The sequence below is a fragment of the Hyaena hyaena genome, unplaced genomic scaffold (genome assembly GCF_003009895.1).
Source record: "Hyaena hyaena isolate Hyena2069 unplaced genomic scaffold, ASM300989v1 scaffold_140, whole genome shotgun sequence".
NCBI classification, from domain to species: Eukaryota; Metazoa; Chordata; class Mammalia; order Carnivora; family Hyaenidae; genus Hyaena; species Hyaena hyaena.
In genome coordinates, this window is record NW_024080772.1 from 1506556 (window position 1) to 1526098 (window position 19543).

The 19543-nt window shown below is 39.3% G+C and overlaps 1 protein-coding gene and 1 non-coding gene across 2 annotated transcripts in view; both read left to right on the forward strand.

Moving 5' to 3' along the window:
* The window catches only part of WDR43 (WD repeat domain 43), a 46606-nt gene that overhangs the window by 8699 nt on the left and 18364 nt on the right, over window positions 1–19543 (forward strand). Inside the window, exons 3-7 of the mRNA XM_039238459.1 lie at window positions 3900–4021; window positions 8957–9077; window positions 10082–10221; window positions 16583–16685; window positions 17433–17497. Coding sequence (XP_039094390.1) covers window positions 3900–4021; window positions 8957–9077; window positions 10082–10221; window positions 16583–16685; window positions 17433–17497 — 551 coding nt within the window. The remainder of the gene's footprint in view (window positions 1–3899; window positions 4022–8956; window positions 9078–10081; window positions 10222–16582; window positions 16686–17432; window positions 17498–19543) is intronic.
* On the forward strand, window positions 9452–9536 carry LOC120235942. The gene has a single exon (XR_005529543.1). It is a non-coding gene; the product is annotated as a small nucleolar RNA SNORD53/SNORD92 (small nucleolar RNA).

Here is a 19543-nt window from a genome sequence, read left to right on the forward strand (position 1 = left end):
TCTCTGCCCTTCCCTTGCTGTGCTCTCTCTCAAAAAAATTAATAAACATTAAAACATTTTTTAAAAATTACAACATGAGCAATTTTCATATTTGTCAAGAACTAGTTACAAACATTTTCAGTGACTGCCTAAAATCCCATTAAATTGGAAAGCCCATTGGCAATTTAGCTATTACTGACTGTTAAGGTGACATCTAATACTTTTTTTTTAATCTGTTTACATGATTCCATTCCCAGAATTACCTGTAATTAATGAGTCAAAGGGTTTTAATGTTAAGGCTTTTTATGCATAGTATACACCTTTCTAGAAGAGTTTTTCTAATTTTGTATCAGCAGTGAAAAGACTGTGCCTGTATTCCAATAGCATTATTTCCATCACTGAATATTCCTATTAAAACAGCAGTAACATCGGGACACCTGGGTGGCTCTGTTAAGTGTCCAACTCTTGGTTTCGGCTTAGGTTATGATCTCGTGGTTTCATGAGTTCAGACCCCACATCTGGGCTCTGCACTGGCAGCATGGAACCTGCTTGGGATTCTCTCTCATCCTCTCTACCCCTCTACCAATTGTGCTGTGTCTTTCTCTCTCAAAATAAATAAAATTGAAAAAAAAATTGAAAAATAATCCAGCAGTAACATGAACAAAAACCCAGCTGATTTGATAGATAAAAACATTTTGTCTGATTTTAAATCTGCATTTAAAAGTATGTTACTTATTTTCATATTAAAGATTATAAAAACATGGAGTGCCTGGGTGGCTCAGTCGGTTAAACGTCTGACTTCAGCTCAGGTCATGATCTCACGGTTCGTGGGTTCAAGCCCTGCGTTGGGCTCTGTGTTGACAGCTAGCTCGGAGCCTGGAGCCTGTTCAGATTCTGTATCTCCCTCTCTGACCCTCCCCTGCTCATGCTACCTTTCTCTCCCTCTCTCTCTCTCCCTCTCTCTCTCTCTCTCTCTCTCTCTCAGAAGTAAAGAAAAACATTAAAAAAAAAAAAGATTATGGGGGGGAGGGGGGATGGGCATGGAGGAGGGCACTTGTGGGGATGAGTACTGGGTGTTATGTGGAAACTAATTTGACAATAAACTATTTGTAAAAAAAAAAAAAAGATTATAAAAACACAACCGTAAAACAAATTAAAGCAGTTAAAGCATTTAGAAGCATAATTAGTAAGAAGGGCATCTCCCTTATCTCCTGCCTCCTTTTCAAGTCAAGTGTGATCTTCATAGGCTTTTACCCTACTTTAGTTGGGAGCCCGTCCTTTGATTTGATCAGTCTTGTGAGCAGGTCCCTAGCCACCTGTGCAGTGTGATGGTTGCTTTACTCAGCTGCTGTGGTTGTGGACATAACGCTGATGGAGCCGACAACTCCTTTTTAGATCATTTTGGTATCTCATGGGATTATACATAAATCTTTTTTTCATAGTTTATTTTTCAGAGAGGGAGAGAGTGTAGGCGTGTATAGTGGAGGGAAGGGCAGAGAGAGAGGGAGAGAGAGAGAATCCCAAACAGGCCCCATGCTGTCAGTGCAGAGCCTGATGTGGGGCTCAGTCTCATAATACATGAGATCATGACCTGAGCCGAAATCAGGAGTCAGAAGTTTAACGGACCAAGTCACCCAGGAGCCTCTCTACAACTTTACCAGGGAATGGGTTTATTAAAAAGTAACCAAGTAGGTCGGAGTAAGAGTTTTGGGATGATACGGTAAAGTAGAAAGGTATCAGGCTTTGGACCTAGTCTGTCTTTTTTTTTTTTTTTTAAAATGTTTTATTTAGTTCTGAGAGAGAGACAGTGTGAGAAGGGGAGGTCAGAGAGAGAGGGAGACACAGAATCTGAAACAGGCTCCAGGCTCTGAGCTGTCTGTCAGCACAGAGCCCGACATGGGGCTCGAACCCACAAACCGTGAGATCATGACCTGAGCCGAGGTCGGACGCTTAACTGACTGAGCCACCCAGGCACCCCCAGGACCTAGTCTGTCTTGAGGTTGAATCCTTTTAGTTACATGGTCAGGGATAAGTAGTTTAACTTCTCATTTCTTAAAAGGGTATTCTATAACCTATCTTGCATGCTTTTATTAGGATTTAAATGTAATAGTATATTGTAAGTGTTTAATGCAGTGCCTGGCATGTAATTGGTATTGTGTAAATGTTTGTTGAATATGTAAGTGAATGAACAAATGTACAGTTACTAGATTGTTTTTCAAAAGGGTGTACTAGCTCCTATCAATGTATGGTAGTGCCATTTTTTTCTGTGACCTTATTAGTATGGGTATTACAATGCTAAACAAATTGCTAGATGGACAGACTGAAAATGTTAGTTTGTTTTGCTTTATATCTCTTGGATTATTAAATTTGAAAACTTTATTTTCTTAAATAAATTTTTTTAATGTTTATTTTGAGAGAGAAAGAGAGAACAAGTGGGGGATGGGCAGAGAGACGGAGAGAGAGAATCCCAAGCAGGCTCCATGTCATCAGTGCAGAGCCCAATGTGGGGCTCAAACTCATGAACTGTGAGATCATGTCCTGAGATGAGATCAAGAGTTGGACACTTAACCAGTTCTTTGTGTATGTGTCTGTGGTATAGAACTTAGTTCTTTGAGGGGCACCTGGGTGGCTTAGTCGGTTAAGCGTCCGACTTTCGCTTAGGTCATGATCTCGCGGTTCGTGGGTTCGAGCCCCGCGTCGTGCTCTGTGCTGACTGCCAGCTCAGAGCCTGGAGCCAATTTCAGAGTCTGTATCTCCCTCTCTCTCTGACCCTCCCCTGCTCACGCTGTCTCTCTCTCTCTCCTAGAAATAAATAAAAAATATTAAAAAAAAAAAAAAAAAGAACTTAGTTCTTTGAGTGGATAGTTCATATTAGTGAAGGGAAGTATTTGAATTTAATATTTATTTGAGGTTATTTATTTTGAGAGAGAAGGTGCCTGTGCATGAGCAGGGGAAGGGCAGAAAGAGAAGGAGAGAACCCCAAGCAGGCTCTGTGGCGTCAGTGTGGAGCCTGTGGAGCCTGACGTGGGGCTCAGTCCCATGAACTGTGAGATCATGACCTGAGCCAAATTTAAGAGTCAGTCACTTAACTGATTAGGTCACCCAAGTGCCATTGAACTTAACATTTAAAACTATTTTTCTTTTGAGGTAGGAGCAATCGATTGTAATAGAAATAGTGATTTTGAGTTTTATCCTTAGCTTACATATGTATGTGATGGTGATTCGTGTATTCGTTTAAATCATGTGAATTCAAGTAGAGTGAAAGTCGTAATTGGTTACAGTGTAGATGATTTAGCACCTTATTCTGCTGAATGAGTTTGTCCTGGAATGTGTGTAAAGTGAGTGGGAGAGTTGAACTTGCTCTTCCCTAGTTGATGTGACCATTCCTGGAGCTTCTAAGTGAACGAGCATCTTGCTATGCTGAGTATGTTTAAACTCTTGTTTGTATGGTATCTTCCTTAACACAAAGAGATATTTAGTGTTTACATGAAGAAACAATGATTTCTTTACTGAGAGATGGTTTTGATAGTTTTTTAAAAAGGGATTTTTAAGGATAGTTTTGACTAGATGTGATTTTTACCTGAAGTAAACTTTTTGCCCCTATACATGTAGTATTTTATCTTGCTGTAGTGCTGACATTCTTGTGAAAGGCAAGTGGCGTTTAGGACTAACATCCTTTTTTGACTTAAGATGTGAAAGTATATTTTTCCAGCAGAGAAGGGAAAGTTAACATTTGATGAATTTATAGCTGATTTATCTCATTTTTGATGTTGGAAATAGATAGATGTAGGTTAGGGTGTTTTTAGTTAGGTTAACATCTGTCTTTTCTGTTAACTATTAGTAATGATTCTAGGATGTAATTATGTTCTATCAGATGAGGTTTTTTTCTTTTAATTTTTTTCTTTTTTTTTGATCCATAGAGTGGTGGACATGACAACAAGGTCAATTGCATACAGTGGCATCAAGACAATGGCTGTTTGTATAGTTGTTCAGATGATAAACATATTGTGGAGTGGAATACACAGACATGCAAAGTAAAGTGGTGAGTAACATTGATGGTTCCATGGTATTGGAGGGGTGACTTGGTTACTGTTGGAAATACAGTAGAGTTTGATAAATCAAGACTGTGTTCTTGGCTGTAGGTAAAGTCTGATATTGGACACAGGGAATGTAGATACCAGTGACCAATACAAAGTGTAGACTTTTCAAGGAACTTTAAATCAAATCAGGCATGCAAGATTTAGTACATAAACATTAAATGATACAAGAGTAAAATAACTGCACAAGAGAGAACATAAGGTAGCAAGTATTACTGGTCACATGAGGTGAATAGTGTTTGCAAGGCCTGGTGGAAGAGAAGGGATTTCAGTTGGGCCTTCTGGGAGAGGTAAGATTTGAATAGAAGAGGGTGGGGAAAGGAAGCTGGGGAGATGGCAAGACCAAAGGTTGGGGAAAGAGAAGTGGAAGATAGGATTTATTTACTAGGGAATAATGAGTAGAGGATATGGGCCAAATTATCTTAAGAGTCTGGGCTTAGCTGTTATAGATAAAAATCTCAACCAACTCTTCTAGTTCAAGCACCTAATCCTGTGATAGGCTTTATAGTAGGTGTTCAGTAAGTGTTAAATTAGTTCAGCTTGTGCAGATGAGGACCCTAAGAAGGATAATGATGGCTGTGGCCTTACAGCTAATAAGTGGCAGGGAAGGGGTTCTTATCCTGCTGTCTTGAATTCTGGTGCAGTGCTTTTCTACTATATTAAAACTACTTTTTTGGAATTTTGGGTTCTATGTTGTAAGCAGGAGAGATCCACTGAAGGTCATGTCTTGGGAATAAAGTCACCAAGATAATGCTTTAGGAAAAGGTGATCTGCCAGCACTGAGCAGAGTATATGGAAAGGAGCAGGTTCAAATGCACAGAAGCAAGATTGTAGGTGGTTGTGGTAGTTCAAGTGTAGGATGTGGGAAGTAAGAATGAAGAAGATAGCAACTAAGAACATTTGGGGACCCTGGAGGGGGGTGTTAAGTGACAGAAAGGAGTTAAATGTAACTGTCTTCCATTTTGTGAACTTACTAGGCAAGTAGTGTGATACAATTCATAGAAATCATAGCCAGAAGAGGGAAATGGTTTTTGAGTTTTTAAACAAGTTGAATTTGAAATAATACATGAAAGGCAAGACCTAGCAGATGGGGTGTGAATAGAGATTTAGAATTTGAAGGAAGGTTTGGGGTGGGTGGTGCAGATGAATAAGTCATCTGCCTAGAGGTTCCGTGTTTGTCTCCATTTACCTGTGGCAGCAGTTCCCCCCTCCCCGATGACTGTCAGAAACACCTGTGGATATTCTCATCCACTTGGCCTGGGGTGGGGGCCCACACAACTGTATTTTTAAAATGCTGCCTGGATGAAAGTTCACTATGTCAGGTGCTTCATGTAGGAACTCCTAATGTTTAAGGCTCTGTTCAGTGCATTCTACCCAGTTTTGTATTTAATGATAGCATTGTGAGGTGGGCTCTATTCTTGTTTTACAGACAAGAAATAGGTTGGGTCAGAGCCTGAGCTCTCATACACACTACAGTCTCCTACGGTATTGTGCTCCCAGCTTCATTCTTGGCTTTCCTCTGCTGCTGTTGATGGAGTCTGTGTACCATCTTAGGGACCATGTGTTGACTTCTGCTGTGGAAGATGAGGATTTAGTTCTTGCCTTCTCCCCTTTCCGCTCTCCATTTTCCCAATATTGTTACATCACAGTTTTTTTTTTTTTTTTTTTTAATAGTTTGTTTATTTTTGAGAGGGCAGGAGCCAGGGAGGGGCAGAGAGAGGGAGACATAGATCCGAAGCAGGCTCTAGGCTGTGAGCTGTCAGCATAGTTGACACAGTTCGGGGCTCGAACTCAAAAACTGTGAGATCATGACCTGAGCTGAAGTCGGACCCTCAATGACTGAGCCATCCAGGTGCCCCATCACAGTTTTTGATGAAGGGCTATTCATTGTTTGCATTATGAATACTTAAATGTTATTACAGATGATCCTTGTGCTCTGCTCTACTAGGTTTTTTATTATTTTTTTGGAACAAAACTCGGGTTTATAGTTTCCTTGTTCATTTGCTTATAGTTTTGTATATACCTGTTGTTAGCTCGTTTGACCCTCACAGTAGCTTGTTATTTTGGACACATCAGTTATTCTGTTATATTTATTTCTTGGAGGACTTCTCAGCCACTTTTCAAGGTCTGCTGAACAGCGAGGATCCTGGGATTTTCTTGCATTATCATCCTGAAAATTCTCTCGCCAGATGGAACCCCTATTCCCTAGATCCCATTTTTGTCTTTGTCGGGTTACTCTCCTCTTTTTTGTGAAACACACATATTGGTGTCTTCCTAAGAAAAGTGTGTGATGGTAAATTTACTGAGATTTTGCTTGTCCACCAGCACCTTTATTGTATCCTCACAGTTAATTTATAGCTTGACCATAGGGAATTTTAGGTTGAAAGTAGCTCTCCCTCAGGATTTTGAAGCATTGGTTCATTGGCTATTTATTTTTTCTTCATTTTTGAAGAAAATGTTCCTTTTTTTTTTTTTTTGATACTTTATTTTGAGAGACTGTGAGCAAGGCCGGGTGGCGCGGTGGGGGGGGGGGGGGGGGGGGGGGGGGGGGGGGGGGGGTGGGGTGGTGGGGGAGGACTGAGACTCTCAAGCCAGGCTCCCTGCCCTCAGTGCAAGTCCTGGGCTGGAGAGGGGAGAAGGGCTGTATTTCACAAACCCCGAGATAAAGAGTCGATGCTTAACCAACTGAGCCACCCAGGCACTGTTTCGTCTTTCTTGTAGCATGTGTTTGATAATTTGATCTTTTGTTTTTTTGATCTTTCTCTAGTACAGTCTTTTGTTACTTAGACGTTGCATCTCCTGGACGGATTCTCTAGGTTTCTTTGTTTTCTCTTATTTTCCCTCGGTTATCAGGGAGATTGCCTCAGTTTTACCTTCCAAATCTTCTATTGAAATTTTACATTTTTCTGGCCATATTTTTAATTTTTGGGAGCTTTGTTTTTGTTCTCTTAATATTTCTTTTTGTTGCATCATGTTTCTTTCATGGATATAATATTTTCTAACTCTCTGAAGATAATAATTACAGGATTTTAAAGTATTTTTCTTCTGTTCCTTACATCATACCCCTCTTGAGGATGTGTTTTGATTTTTGTTTGATTTTAGCTTCTCTTTTATGTTAGTTAAAGGCATTCTTCAAATGACTGGAGATCTGTGGCTGCCTGTTGCTATTTGAAAATAAAACATGAAAAAGCTGATTGGAAGGCCTGTGTAGGTGGTGGCTCAATTGCTGGGCTTCATTTGTGGAATGATGGGGAAGCCTTCAAATGTCAGTATGTGTGGGTCATTACCCTGGCACCAGTCACCTTTCCTAGAGAGAAATCTTCCTCATCTAGTGCTTTTCAGGCTCTGATGTGCATGTGAATTACCTGTGCAGACAGAGCTGCTTTTAGTAGGTCTAGGTGGGGCTTGGGAGTTGAAGTCTTAGCAAGTTCCCAGGTGATGCCCCTGAGGACATTACACTTTGAGTTGCTAAGCTCTTAATGGGGGCTGGGAGGGAACTTGGCAGTTGGGTGTTAGTTCTTTGCTAGCATTTTCAGTGCTGAGTGAGGTGGTAGATTCAGGGAAGCTTGTCAGGGTGATGATCACATCTTTTTTTATATGTATATTAAGTGAATAGGTGTTGAATAATGAGTATAAAATGTTGAAGCTGTGGGAATTGTTGAGAAATTGTCAAAAATGTCAGGAGCTGAAAAGGGTAAAGGAAAAAGTGTCCTGGATTATTGCTGCATTTCCTTGATCACTAGTGAAGGGCAGAGTTTTAGGTTTATTGACAATTTGTATTTCTTCTGTGAATTGCCTGTTTATATCTTCTCTGTGTTTTTATTTTGAGTTCTTTTTTCCCCCCCAAACCTAATCTATATCTTGAATATAAAGAGCTGTTTATGTGTTCTTAGTACTAACCCTTTTCCTGTAGCATATATTTTTTTACATTTTCTAGATTTTTGGTTTTAAATTTTTGACTTGTTTTATGGTACAGAAGTTTTACTTATTTAAATCAGGTTATTTTTCCCATTATGATTCCTGGTTTGTAATTGTTTTGGAAGGTCTTTCCTAAACCAGGATTATAAAAACACTCTCCTGTGTACTTTTTATACTTATTTTTAATCTGTTAGTTTTAGTTTAATCAGTCAAATTTTTGTGTGTTTAGTAAGAGAGAAATCTACTTTTGTTTTTCCATATGAGTAGTTCGATATACTCCAATGTGACTGTCAGAGCAGTGTGTTTTCTTTTACTTTATAATTAACGTCTTTTGGTAAGAGGATTGCTGCTGTTACTTCCTGATTTTTATAAGTGAATAACCAAGCCTCTTGTTTATAAAAATATTAATGTGTGCAACAAAGCACAGAGACTCATGCTGCAAATCCTATTTCAGGTATTAGAAGGGGATCATCTATACTTGATTTACTTTATTCTATCAGATGGGAGTGAACCTATGTTGATTTGAGATAGAAATAACCTTTTTGGACTATAGCTTGAGAAGTAATTTGTGTTGCTACGTAAATTAAAGGCCAAGCTGCCACACAGTGCGGGCACCGTGGTGGGGATAGGACAGACTTGGGGAGGTCCAGCCAGCCCAGTCGATTCCTGGGCATTGACAAAATCCACCTCATATACAGGATACACAGCTACCCATTTTTCATTCTTAAATCTCTTACTCATCCACTTTCTGGTACCTCTTGAAAAATCTCTGGGCAGGCTGTACCTTAGTGTTATGTCCAAGGTTAGTCACCTTACACAGGCTTTTTGGGAATAATTGCATAGAACCTTAAGTGATATTTTTAATCCCCGATTTGTTTTTTGCTGTTTTTTTGTTTTTTTACTTTATCAGTAAAGTTTTCTCTGCATTCATTGAGATGTTTTTGTTTCTCTTCACTTTACAGCAAATGGAAAGGTGACAATAGCAGCGTCAGTTCCCTGTGTATTAGCCCAGATGGAAAGATGTTGCTTTCAGCTGGTCGAACAATCAAACTATGGGTTTTGGAGACCAAAGAAATCTACAGAGTGAGTGAATCAAATTAGTGTAAGCCTAACAGTCATCTAGTGTAAGTATGGAGAAGGGCAGAAAGTCTGAGCCGTAGAATATTGTTTAAAAGAGTACAGATTTGTTATTTCAGGCATATTAAATAGTAGAATCGGTAGTTTAAGTTAGCTTCCAAATCTGGTGTGTTGATATTTAATAGGTTAGATGTGTCCATTTCACATGCATTTGAGAAATGAATAGAACAAATAAGTAGAATTTGAATTAAAAATCTTTTACTCTGCTATATGTGATATAGTAGGTTTGATTTCTACCTTAAATTTTGTGTTTAGTACATTTGCAGTATTTGACTATGGGGATACGTAGTATTTTTGAGTGTGCTGGGGGTGTACATTTGGTGCTGTGATGATGCAGTAAGATTGTGGTTTCGACTCACTGAGAGTAAAATGAGGACCTACAATTCCTTGGCTGTGTCTGAGCACCCAGGCACCCCTTTAAACACGGATAGAATTAAGTGGATCTTTAATGCAGAATGGGAAAAATAAAGATTGTGGGTAGGGCCATGGGAGTTCTAAGGGAATGGTGATTTTTCAGTATTTTCAGATGGAGTTTTAAAATTTTTTTTATTAAAAATATTTTTAATGTTTATTTTTGAGAGAGAGCGAGAGAGCATGAGCAGAGGAGAAACAGAGAGAGAGGGAGACACAGAATCTGAATTAGGTTCCCGGCTCTGAGCTGTCAGCACAGAGCCTGGCACGGGGCTCTAACCCATGAACCACAAAATCATGACCTGAGCTGAAGTTGGAGGCTTAACCGACTGAGCCACCCAGGCACCCCTCAGGTGGAGTTTTTAAAAGTACATGGAATGTAGCACAAATAATCTTGGTTACTTACAATTTAGCTGTTACCTTTAGTCTGGACTTCTGATTTCAGATATGGATCATCTGTATTGTTTATGGTCCATATGGACTCTTCACTTTTGTCACTGTTCTGTGTCCTCTCCTAAATGAGACTGAACTTTCTCTAGCACTTCACAGGACACGCGACGCCTGTTTCCTCACTCCTGTTCACTACTGTCAGACCTCCTAGTGAGAGCCAGCCCTTTGATGGGGTCACCGGCCTTTATTTCCTGTCGGGAGCAGTGCATGACCGGCTACTTAATGTCTGGTATGTAGTCCTGGGCCTGGGTGGTAGTGGTGCCTAGAAGGAATCTGTCACGGCTTATGTGGTTGATACAAATGATCAATGTGAGACTTGCTTTATTGTATTTAAAAAAAAAATTTTGGGAACATTATATATCAGTACCACATCCTTGCTTGCTCAAATTTTTTTTTTTATGTTTTATTTATTTCTGAGAGAAAGAGTGAGAGAGAGAGTGCGACAGCATGAGCAGGGGAGGTCAGAGAGAGAGGGAGATACGGAATCTGAAACAGACTCCAGGCTCTGGGCTGTCAGCACAGAGCCTGACGTGGGCTCGAACCCATGAACTGTGAGATCATGGCCTGAGCCGAAGTAGGATGCTTAACTGACTGAGCCACCCAGGCGTCCCCTTGCTTGCTTAGAGGTAGAGGGGTCTGAATATGATTGTGACTGGGCAAGTTATAAATAACCTTCTTAAAAAAATTTAGGATAATGGCTGATTTTCTTGAAAAAGAATTATTGGGTTAGTGCAGTAATGTCTATTTACTGATGTTTTACTGAGAACATTTAATTCCTTGGATATGTCTGACAATGTCCAGTAGCTTTTTTTTCCTTCCCCTTTTCTTTTTTCCCTTTTTTGTAATTTTCTTTGGAATTACTTTTTTTTTTTTTTTTTTTTGTAATTTTTACTTTTATTTTAGAGAGAACGAGTAAGGGAGAGAATCTTAAGCAGGCTCCATGCTCAGTGCAGAGCCTGACATGGGCTTGATTTCATAACCCTGGGATCATGACCTGAGCTGAAAGCAAGAGTCAGATGCTTAACTGACTGAGCCACCCAGCTGCCCGTTTAAGATTTTATTTTTAAGTAGTCTCTACAACCAATATGGGGCTTGAACTTACAACCCTAAAATCAAGAGTTGCATGCTCTACTGACCAAGCTGGCCAGGTACCCCTGGAACTACTATTAAAAGTAAAAATTAATTTGGTATTAAATGGCCATCAATTAGTTTTTAAATTTAAGAAAATTAAAGAGGGTTGTTTTGGATTTTATGAGAGCTGATGGTGAAACTAACTTTTTTTAAACACCTGCTGTTCAGATAAAATAAGTGGAGATTTAAACGAAGTTTCGGGCGCCTGGGTGGCTCAGTTGGTTAAGCGTCAGACTTTGGCTCAGGTCCTGATCTTACGGTTTGTGGGTTCGAGTCCCGCGTCGGGCTCTGTGTGGACAGCTAGCTCAGAGCCTGGAGCCTGCTTCAGATTCTGTGTTTCCTTCTCTCTTTGACCCTCCCCTGATCACGCTGTCTCTCTCTCTCTCCCTCTCCCTCTCTCTAAGAAATAAGTAAAACATTAAAAAAAAAAAAACCAAGTAGTTTCTCATTCTAGTAATCAATTAGTTGAGCATGTTCTTGACCATATAAAGTTACTATGAATTTATACCAAATAATACTCAGATAGAAGTGGGGATCATCATTACAAGATATGTAATTCTTGATGTAGTTGGGTTGGGAAAGGTTCATAAGGCCTAATGTGGACCTCTGTTCACCTTCAATCCATCAACTGAGCCATAGTTCCTAATTATCCATTCATAATCACAGTGTGTTGGTTTTTGAGGTGTGCCTGCTGGGATAATTCAGTTCTATAAGGTTTAACACTTACATAAGAAATTAGTAATTCCAGAAAGTTAAAATCTGCCACCAAATCATCCTGACATTACATGGATGTTTCATTCTTAAAAATGCTTCATCTGTTTGGCTCCCTAGATACAGGGGTCTCTAGCTACAAACTTTCTTCTTTTTCTTCTTTTTTAAAAATTTTAATTTTTTTTAATGTTTAATTTTGAGAGAGACAGAGTGTGAATGGGGGAGGGGCAGAGAGAGACAGAGAGAGAGAGAGAATCCAAAGCAGGTTCCAGGCTCTGAGCTATCAGCATAGAGTTCAGTGTGGGGCTCGAACCCACAAGATGTGAGATAATGACCTGAGCCGAAATTGGATGCTCAACTGACTGAACCACCCAGGCTCCCATACAAAATTTCTTCTGTAAAGGAGAAATTGATTTCTGTTGTCTTAACATCCCTTAAATAGAATGCGTATGCCTGTGGGCTTCCTAGTAACAGAGGAATAAACTTGAAAAATTAAAAACTCATTTTAAAAGACTGCCTTCAAAGGCCATTTATGGAAAACTTTTGTGTTTTGGTAGGTAGAACAAGCCTAAGGTTCCCTGGTAGTTATCTTTGAAAGACACATTTCTGTTAGGAAATAACATTTGAAGGCTTCTTGCTGCTTGAGTGAAAATTAAGCAAAACAAAAACCAAAAACCACTTTTATATTACTATCAGAACAGTACTATCTCCTGTTTTGAGCTTAGATACTAGTTTCTTTTGTATAAAGTCTGATGGCAGTGATTTTGAACATGTATGGTATAAATGGCTTCAAGTTACAATTAGTATTGTTTTATGAAGAATTCATAAATGGGAATACTTAGAATAATGATCAGATAAAATTCTCAGGTTTCTTCTAGACATAAAAATATTGAGTGTTTACAGGTGGACGTGTGTTTGTGTGTGTGTGTGTGTGTGTATATATATATATATTTTTTTTAATGTTTATTTTTGAAGGAGAGAGTGTGCTTGCATGTGTGAACAGGGGAAGGGCAGAAAGAGGGAGACATAGAATCTGAAGCATCACAGAGCCTGACATGGGGCTCGAACTCACAAGAACTCACAAGCTGTGAGATTATGACCTGAGCCGAGGTCGGTTGTATGCTGAACTGACTGAGCCACCCAAGCACCTTTGTTTACTGCTGAATGTATAAAGTCTCACTGGTTGATAAAAAGAAACTGATTTTGAATTGTGTTTGCAAATCATGTTTTTTACTGTTTCTCAGTCTTTTTTTTTAAATTTGTGCCTTAGGTTTGTTTGTTTTTTTTTTTAAATGTTTTATTTATTTCTAGGAGAGAGAGACAGCGTGAGCAGGGAGGGTCAGAGAGAGAGGGAGTCACAGACTGAAACAGGCTCCAGGCTCTGAGCTGGCAGTCAGCACAGAGCCTGACGCGGGGCTCGAACCCACGAACCGCGAGATCATGACCTGAGCGAAAGTCGGACGCTTAACCGACTAAGCCACCCGGGCGCCCTGTGCCTTAGGTTTTTGAAATACCTTTATTGAGGTATAATTGATGTATAATAAACTGCACGTATTCTTTCTCTCTTTTTTTTTTTTTTACCATTATCTCAATTTTGTTTATTTTTTTCAACTTTATTGAGGTGTAGAGTTGACCTATAACATTGTGTAAGTTTAAGTTGTACAGTGTGATGATTTGTTACACATTTTTTTGGATACACATTTTTATTACAGAGTGATTATCAGGGTTAATTACTATCTTCATCACCTCATATAATTTCCATTTCCTTTTTTACGGCGAGAATAAAATCTGTTCTTTTAGTAACTTTGAAGTATATAATACAGTATTGTTAATTATATATAGCTGGCAGTCAGCCCAGAGCCCGACGCGGGGCTCGAACCCATGAACCGCGAGATCCTGACCTAAGCGAAAGTCGGACGCTTAACCGACTAAGCCACCCAGGCGCCCCTATCTGGATATGTTTCTTGATGAAAGTGTCTATTCATATGTTTGTCCTATTTTTTTATTAGTTTTGTTTTCTTACTGAGTTTGGAAAATTCTGTGTATATCCTGATTATACACCCATTATCAAGTATATGCTTTGCAAATATTTTCTCCTAGTATGTGCCTTGTCTTTTTGAAGCAAAGTTTTTAATTTTGATGAAGTCCAGGTCATGTTTAGAGATCTTTCCTTAATTAATCTAAGGTCACAAAGGTTTTCTCCTAAAAGATTTAGTTTTAAGGCTTGCATTTGGTTCTGTGGTCTGTTTTTAGTTAATTTGTGTATATGGTACAAGGGATGGATAGCAAATTTTTAAAAATTTTTATCTAAATTCCAGTTAGTACACAGTGTAATATTAATTTCAGGTGTACAGTATAGTGATTTAGCACTGCCATACAATATCCAGTGTTTATCACAAGTGTACTCCTTAATCTCCATCACCTATTTAGCCCATCCCCCCCCAACCACTAGTTCTCTATAGTTAAGAATCTGTTTCTTGGTTTTCCCCTCTTTGGTTCTTAAATATAGTATTTGTCTTTCACTGACTTATTTCACGTAGCATAATACTTTCTAGTTCAACCCATGTCACTGCAAATGGCAAGATTTCACTTTTTTTTAATGGCTGAGTAATATTCCAGTGTGTGTGTGTGTGTGTGGTGTATATCACATCTTTATCCATTCATCAATGGGCTGTTTCCATTATTTGACTATTGTAGGTATTTGGTATTGTAGAAATATCAGGATGCATGTATCCCTTTGGATTAGTAGTTTTGTATTTGAATAAATACTTAGTGATGCTATTGCTAGATTATAGGACATTTCTGTTTTTTTACATTTATTTGTTTATTTAGAGCAAGCCAGTGGGAGAGGGGCAGAGAGAGAATTCCAAGCATGCTCTGTGCTGCCAGTGAAGAGCCTGATGTGGGACTTGATCCCACAGACTGCCAGATCATACCTGGGCCAAAATCAAGAGTCAGATGCCCAGTGACTGAGCCACTCAGGCACCGCTGTTTTTAACTTTTTCGTTAAATGTCTATTTAGCAGAGAGTGTGAATGGAGGAGGGGCAGAGAGAGAAGGTTACAGGGGATCTGAAGCAGGCTCTGCACTGATAGCGAGCCCAGTGTGTGGCTCGCACTCACCAACTGGGTGATCGTGACCTGAGCCCAAGTTGGATGCTCAACTGACTGAGCCATCCAGGCACCCCCCTATTTTTTACTTTCTGAGAAAACTTCGTAACTGCTTGCCAGAGTGGCTGCACCAGTTTGCATTCCTGAATGGATGGAAATTTATGTTTTTGTGTTGAACAGACTATTTCCAGTGAACTGGTTTTGCATACACGTATGGATATTCACATACAATTGGTTCTTCTTATTTGGAGTTGTTATATATGAAGTCCTTGAGTAAACTGAATTAGTGATACTGAATGATGATTCCTCTGGGAAATACAAGTTTAGGTTTCTGCAAGCCTTGTTGGTCATGTTTTTGTCATCTAAGCAATATATAGCCTTGTTTTATGTGTGTTTCTGATTAAAAATACTTGATGTATATAGTTGATTAACTCCTGTCAGAACAAAGTTTATTTAACAAATATTTTTTTTCCTATAAGGTATATCACAACTATTTTTTTTTTTTTTGCTCTTAGGTAACATGAGACAGCACTTTAGCACTATACTTAGGGCACTCTTTATTTATTTTTATTTTTAGAGAGAGAGGGCATAAGTGAGTGAGGGACAGAGAGAAAGAGAGAGAGAGAAGTGGTGCTCACCCGAATTTGGGCTTGAACTCCGTTGAAGCGGGGTGTGAGGCTCATGTTAACCTGATGGAGGGCTTGAACTCACAAACCGTGAGATCATGACCTGAGCCAGAGTCTGGTGCTTAACTTACTGAGCCATTCAGGCACCCCCTTAAGGGACATTTTAAGCAGTGAAATCACCAACAAAAAGCATGAAAGCAAAAAAAGTGGCACTAAGAAACACTTTTTAGTGTTCTAAATAATACAAATGATAATAAATAGTACTGATAATACTTCTGTAGTGTGAGAGCTGAAGTAGGAAGTCAGAGCATAGTCTTGTTTAACATTGTGGGAAACTCTTATTATTTTTCACTGCTCTGAGCATTTTTCACTGTTCTGTTCAAGACCATGGAAGTTCCACAAATTCTATCAGAGGCTGACAAATTTTAGCAAGTAGGCAAATTCTCAGAGAAGGAATCCACAAATAATGAGGATCATTTGGGTTAAATGTATGCATTTAACTATTTTGGACTCCGTTTTGTTTGTCTTGCTATTGTGTGAATTCTCAGATTAATCTATAGATTTAGTATAAACCCAGTCAAAATCCCAGCAGACTCTTTTGTAGAAATTGACCATCTGATTTTAAAATTCAAAGAGAAATGCAAAGGACATAGAATAGCCAAAACAACATTGAAAAAGCAGAAAAAAGTGTCTGATTTCTGGACTTGTCAAGCTACAATAATCAAAACAGTGTGGTACTGGCATCAAGATAAACAAATAGATTAGTGGAAAAGAATAGAGAACGTTATTCATGGTTTAAATCTGCATAAGGGCATTAGTGCTTTCTCTTTTCCCTGCAACCATGTTAAATGGCAGTGACACAGATGGGTCCAAGATTAATCTGTAGTCACTTTATTTAGCTTTCAAAAGATGCAAAAGCTATTGGGAATCTAATACTGTTCCTCCGTTTAGGTGCTCGTCTTTTTTTTTGTTATTAAATTTCTTATAACCTAATCATGGGTTTTGTTATCTAGGCAGGTCCGATCAGAAAACAAAGAAAAGAATGCAGTGATGTCTTTTACAGTTACAGATGAACCTGTCTATATTGACTTGACGTTGTCAGAAAATAAAGAAGAGGTAAATGGCTCAATTTTTGAGAATTTGGTTTTGGATTTCACAAATTATATTTTTAAAGTTAGTGTTTTGATGATTTAATGATTTGGGAAAGAAGGGGATGTGAGGGATGAAAGAACAAAATAAAACAAGAATCTTAGAATGTCCAGAGTAATCATTAAATAAATCACTATGGTGTACACTTATGAGCAGGGGGACTGTGCCCAGTGGTGTTTTCAGGGATCTGTTTTTTAATAGTTTTTAACTTTTATTTATTTTTGAGAGAGCATGAGAAGGGGAGGTGCAGAGAAAGAGGGAGACACAGAATGAAGCAGCTCTAGGCTGTGAGCTGTCAGTGCAGAGCCCGATGCGGAGCTTGGACCCACAGTCTGCAAGATCATGACCTGAGCTGAAGTGGGATGCTTAACTGACTGAGCTACCCAGGTGCCCCTGTTTTCAGGGATCTGAGTGCTCTGACACGGGGGCCTGCCAGTTTCTTTTGTCAGTGACTTTGTACTTGGTAGTGACTTTGCTCCTATAGCTTCCAGGCTGCATTCTCCTTATTATCTTTTTGGCTTAAACTTTTATTTCTATGCTTGACAACAACTCCAGTTGTCTAGATGACAGTAGTGGGTTTTAAATACAAGAGTTGTGCAACCTTGGTCTTCTAACTTTTTCTTTGGTTATTTAAAGGGGTGGGGAGGACAGTTGAAGTTTCATAAGTATATTATGAAAGCTCTTCCCCATTAATCAGTTTAATCTTTCCTTTAGCCTGTCAAGTTAGCTGTTGTTTGCAAAGATGGTCAAGTTCATCTTTTTGAACACATACTAAATGGGTAAGTAAGAAATTTCTCAAGTCAAATTTATTTTCTTTCCCCAACTTGTTTTTCTTTTCTACTCCTTCCTCAGTATTCTTTGCCCTATATTACTTTTCAGTTAGATTGTTTTGAAAGCATTATTAATTCTTTATCCATATGATTATATACATTCTCAGTCAGAATTCAAGTTTTTGGAGTTGTGTCCCATTTCTTCATATTTGTGGGTAGTAAAGTAGTTTTATGATACATACTTATTAAATGTTGGCAGTTCTAATGGTACATTTTGTTTGTGTTCTTAAAAGTTTATTTATATTTATTTTGAGAGAGAGAAAGTATGCATGTGTGCATGAGAGGTAGAGGGGCAGGGACAGAGGGGAGAGAGAATCCCAAGCTGGCTCTAAGCTATCAGCTTTCAAGAACTGTGAGGTCATAACCTGAGCCAAAATCAAGACTTGGAGGCTTAGCCAGCTTAGCCACCTAGGTGCTCCTCTAGTGGTACATTTAAAAAAAAAAATTTTTTTTTAACGTTTATTTATTTTTGAGAGACAGAGAATGAGCAAGGGAGGGCCAGAGAGAGAGGGAGACACAATCCGAAGCAGGCTCCAGCTTCGAGCTGTCTGCATGGGGCCCAGTGCGAGGCTCGAACCCACAAACCTTGAGGTCATGACCTGAGCTGAAGTTAGGAGCTTAACTGACTGAGCCACCCGGGCACCCTTCTAGTGATAGATTTTAAAAGAAAGGGGTTCTGTTGGAAAACTGCTTGTGAACTTGGTAAAACCTTAATTTCTAACTTTGATAATAATTTCCCTTGCCATGCATATGTGGATCAATGAAGCATGGCAATGCTATTGTTTTGGTGGATGGGGGGGTGGGGGTGTTGCTGTTAGCATGTGTAGTAATCATAGACCAAGGATCAGTAAATTATGATCTGTGGGTTAAATCCAGTATTACCATATGTGGTCACCCCAAACTAAAATATTTAATATCTGCTCTTTATAGAAAGCTTGGCAACCTTTGCCATGCTCTGTAAACATGGTCTGAGACTCAATCATGTAAACTTCAAGGTGGTTTCAACTTTTTGTCAGTTGGTGGTATTCTTACAATCCTACTGTAGGAATTTATTTAAATATGAAATTGTTATGAAAGCATAAAACATTTTAAAACATTTAGGATGTGTAGACACTAGATTGTAAAGCTTAATTCTTCCTGCATTGAGTCCTACTCCCTAGAGGTAATTGTTAACATTTTGATGTGTAACACTTGAGACCTTTATTGATCTAGTCATACACGTATGTGGAATATATAACTAAGGGCCCAGAGATGGTGGGCTGCCGTGAGGACTTGGGCAGTAGTAAGCCATTGCTTTTTATGCAGAAGATTGATGAGGTTAGACCTCATCAAGTGTCGAGTGTTTTAAGACATTGAGCTTTGAGTCATTCTGTCAGATGTGTTGAGAATAGACTACAGAGGGGTAGAAGGCCAGAAATCCTGGATAGAGATGGTTTTGGAGTCAGGATAAGCAGGAGGCGTGAGCTGGAAGGATGGTGTGGTGCACTTGTTGGGAATGAGACGTCTGCGGTGTGAGGAGTGAGAGGCCGAGACACAGCGAAGGGCAGGGCTGTTGGAGGTGGGAGGGGACGGAGCTGGGAGGACAGTGTGTCAGAAGCATCATCAGCCTCCATGGCGGATACAGAGACCGCTAAGAGAGGAATTCCTCAGGAGTAGTGTTAGACAGAATGACAGCCACTAGAATCTTGAAGAAATCATTGGATGACAGCAGGAGAGGTAGGTAGCTGGTATCTGGTAACAACACTTCCCAAGGTTTTAGGAAAAAGGGAGAAACTGCTTATCTTAATGTTCGTGAAGAGCAGGGGACACACTTAACTCCTGTCCAAGGCTTCTGACACAAAGGGTACGGAAAGCAAACAGCTATAACCTGGGAGATGTGCCCTGATGAGGCAGTCTAGAGCAAGAAGGTGAGGAAGGCCCTGGGAGAAAGAAAGCCATGAGGGAATTTTGTCAATTATATTAGATGATGGAATTTTGTTGATTAGATTTTACTGA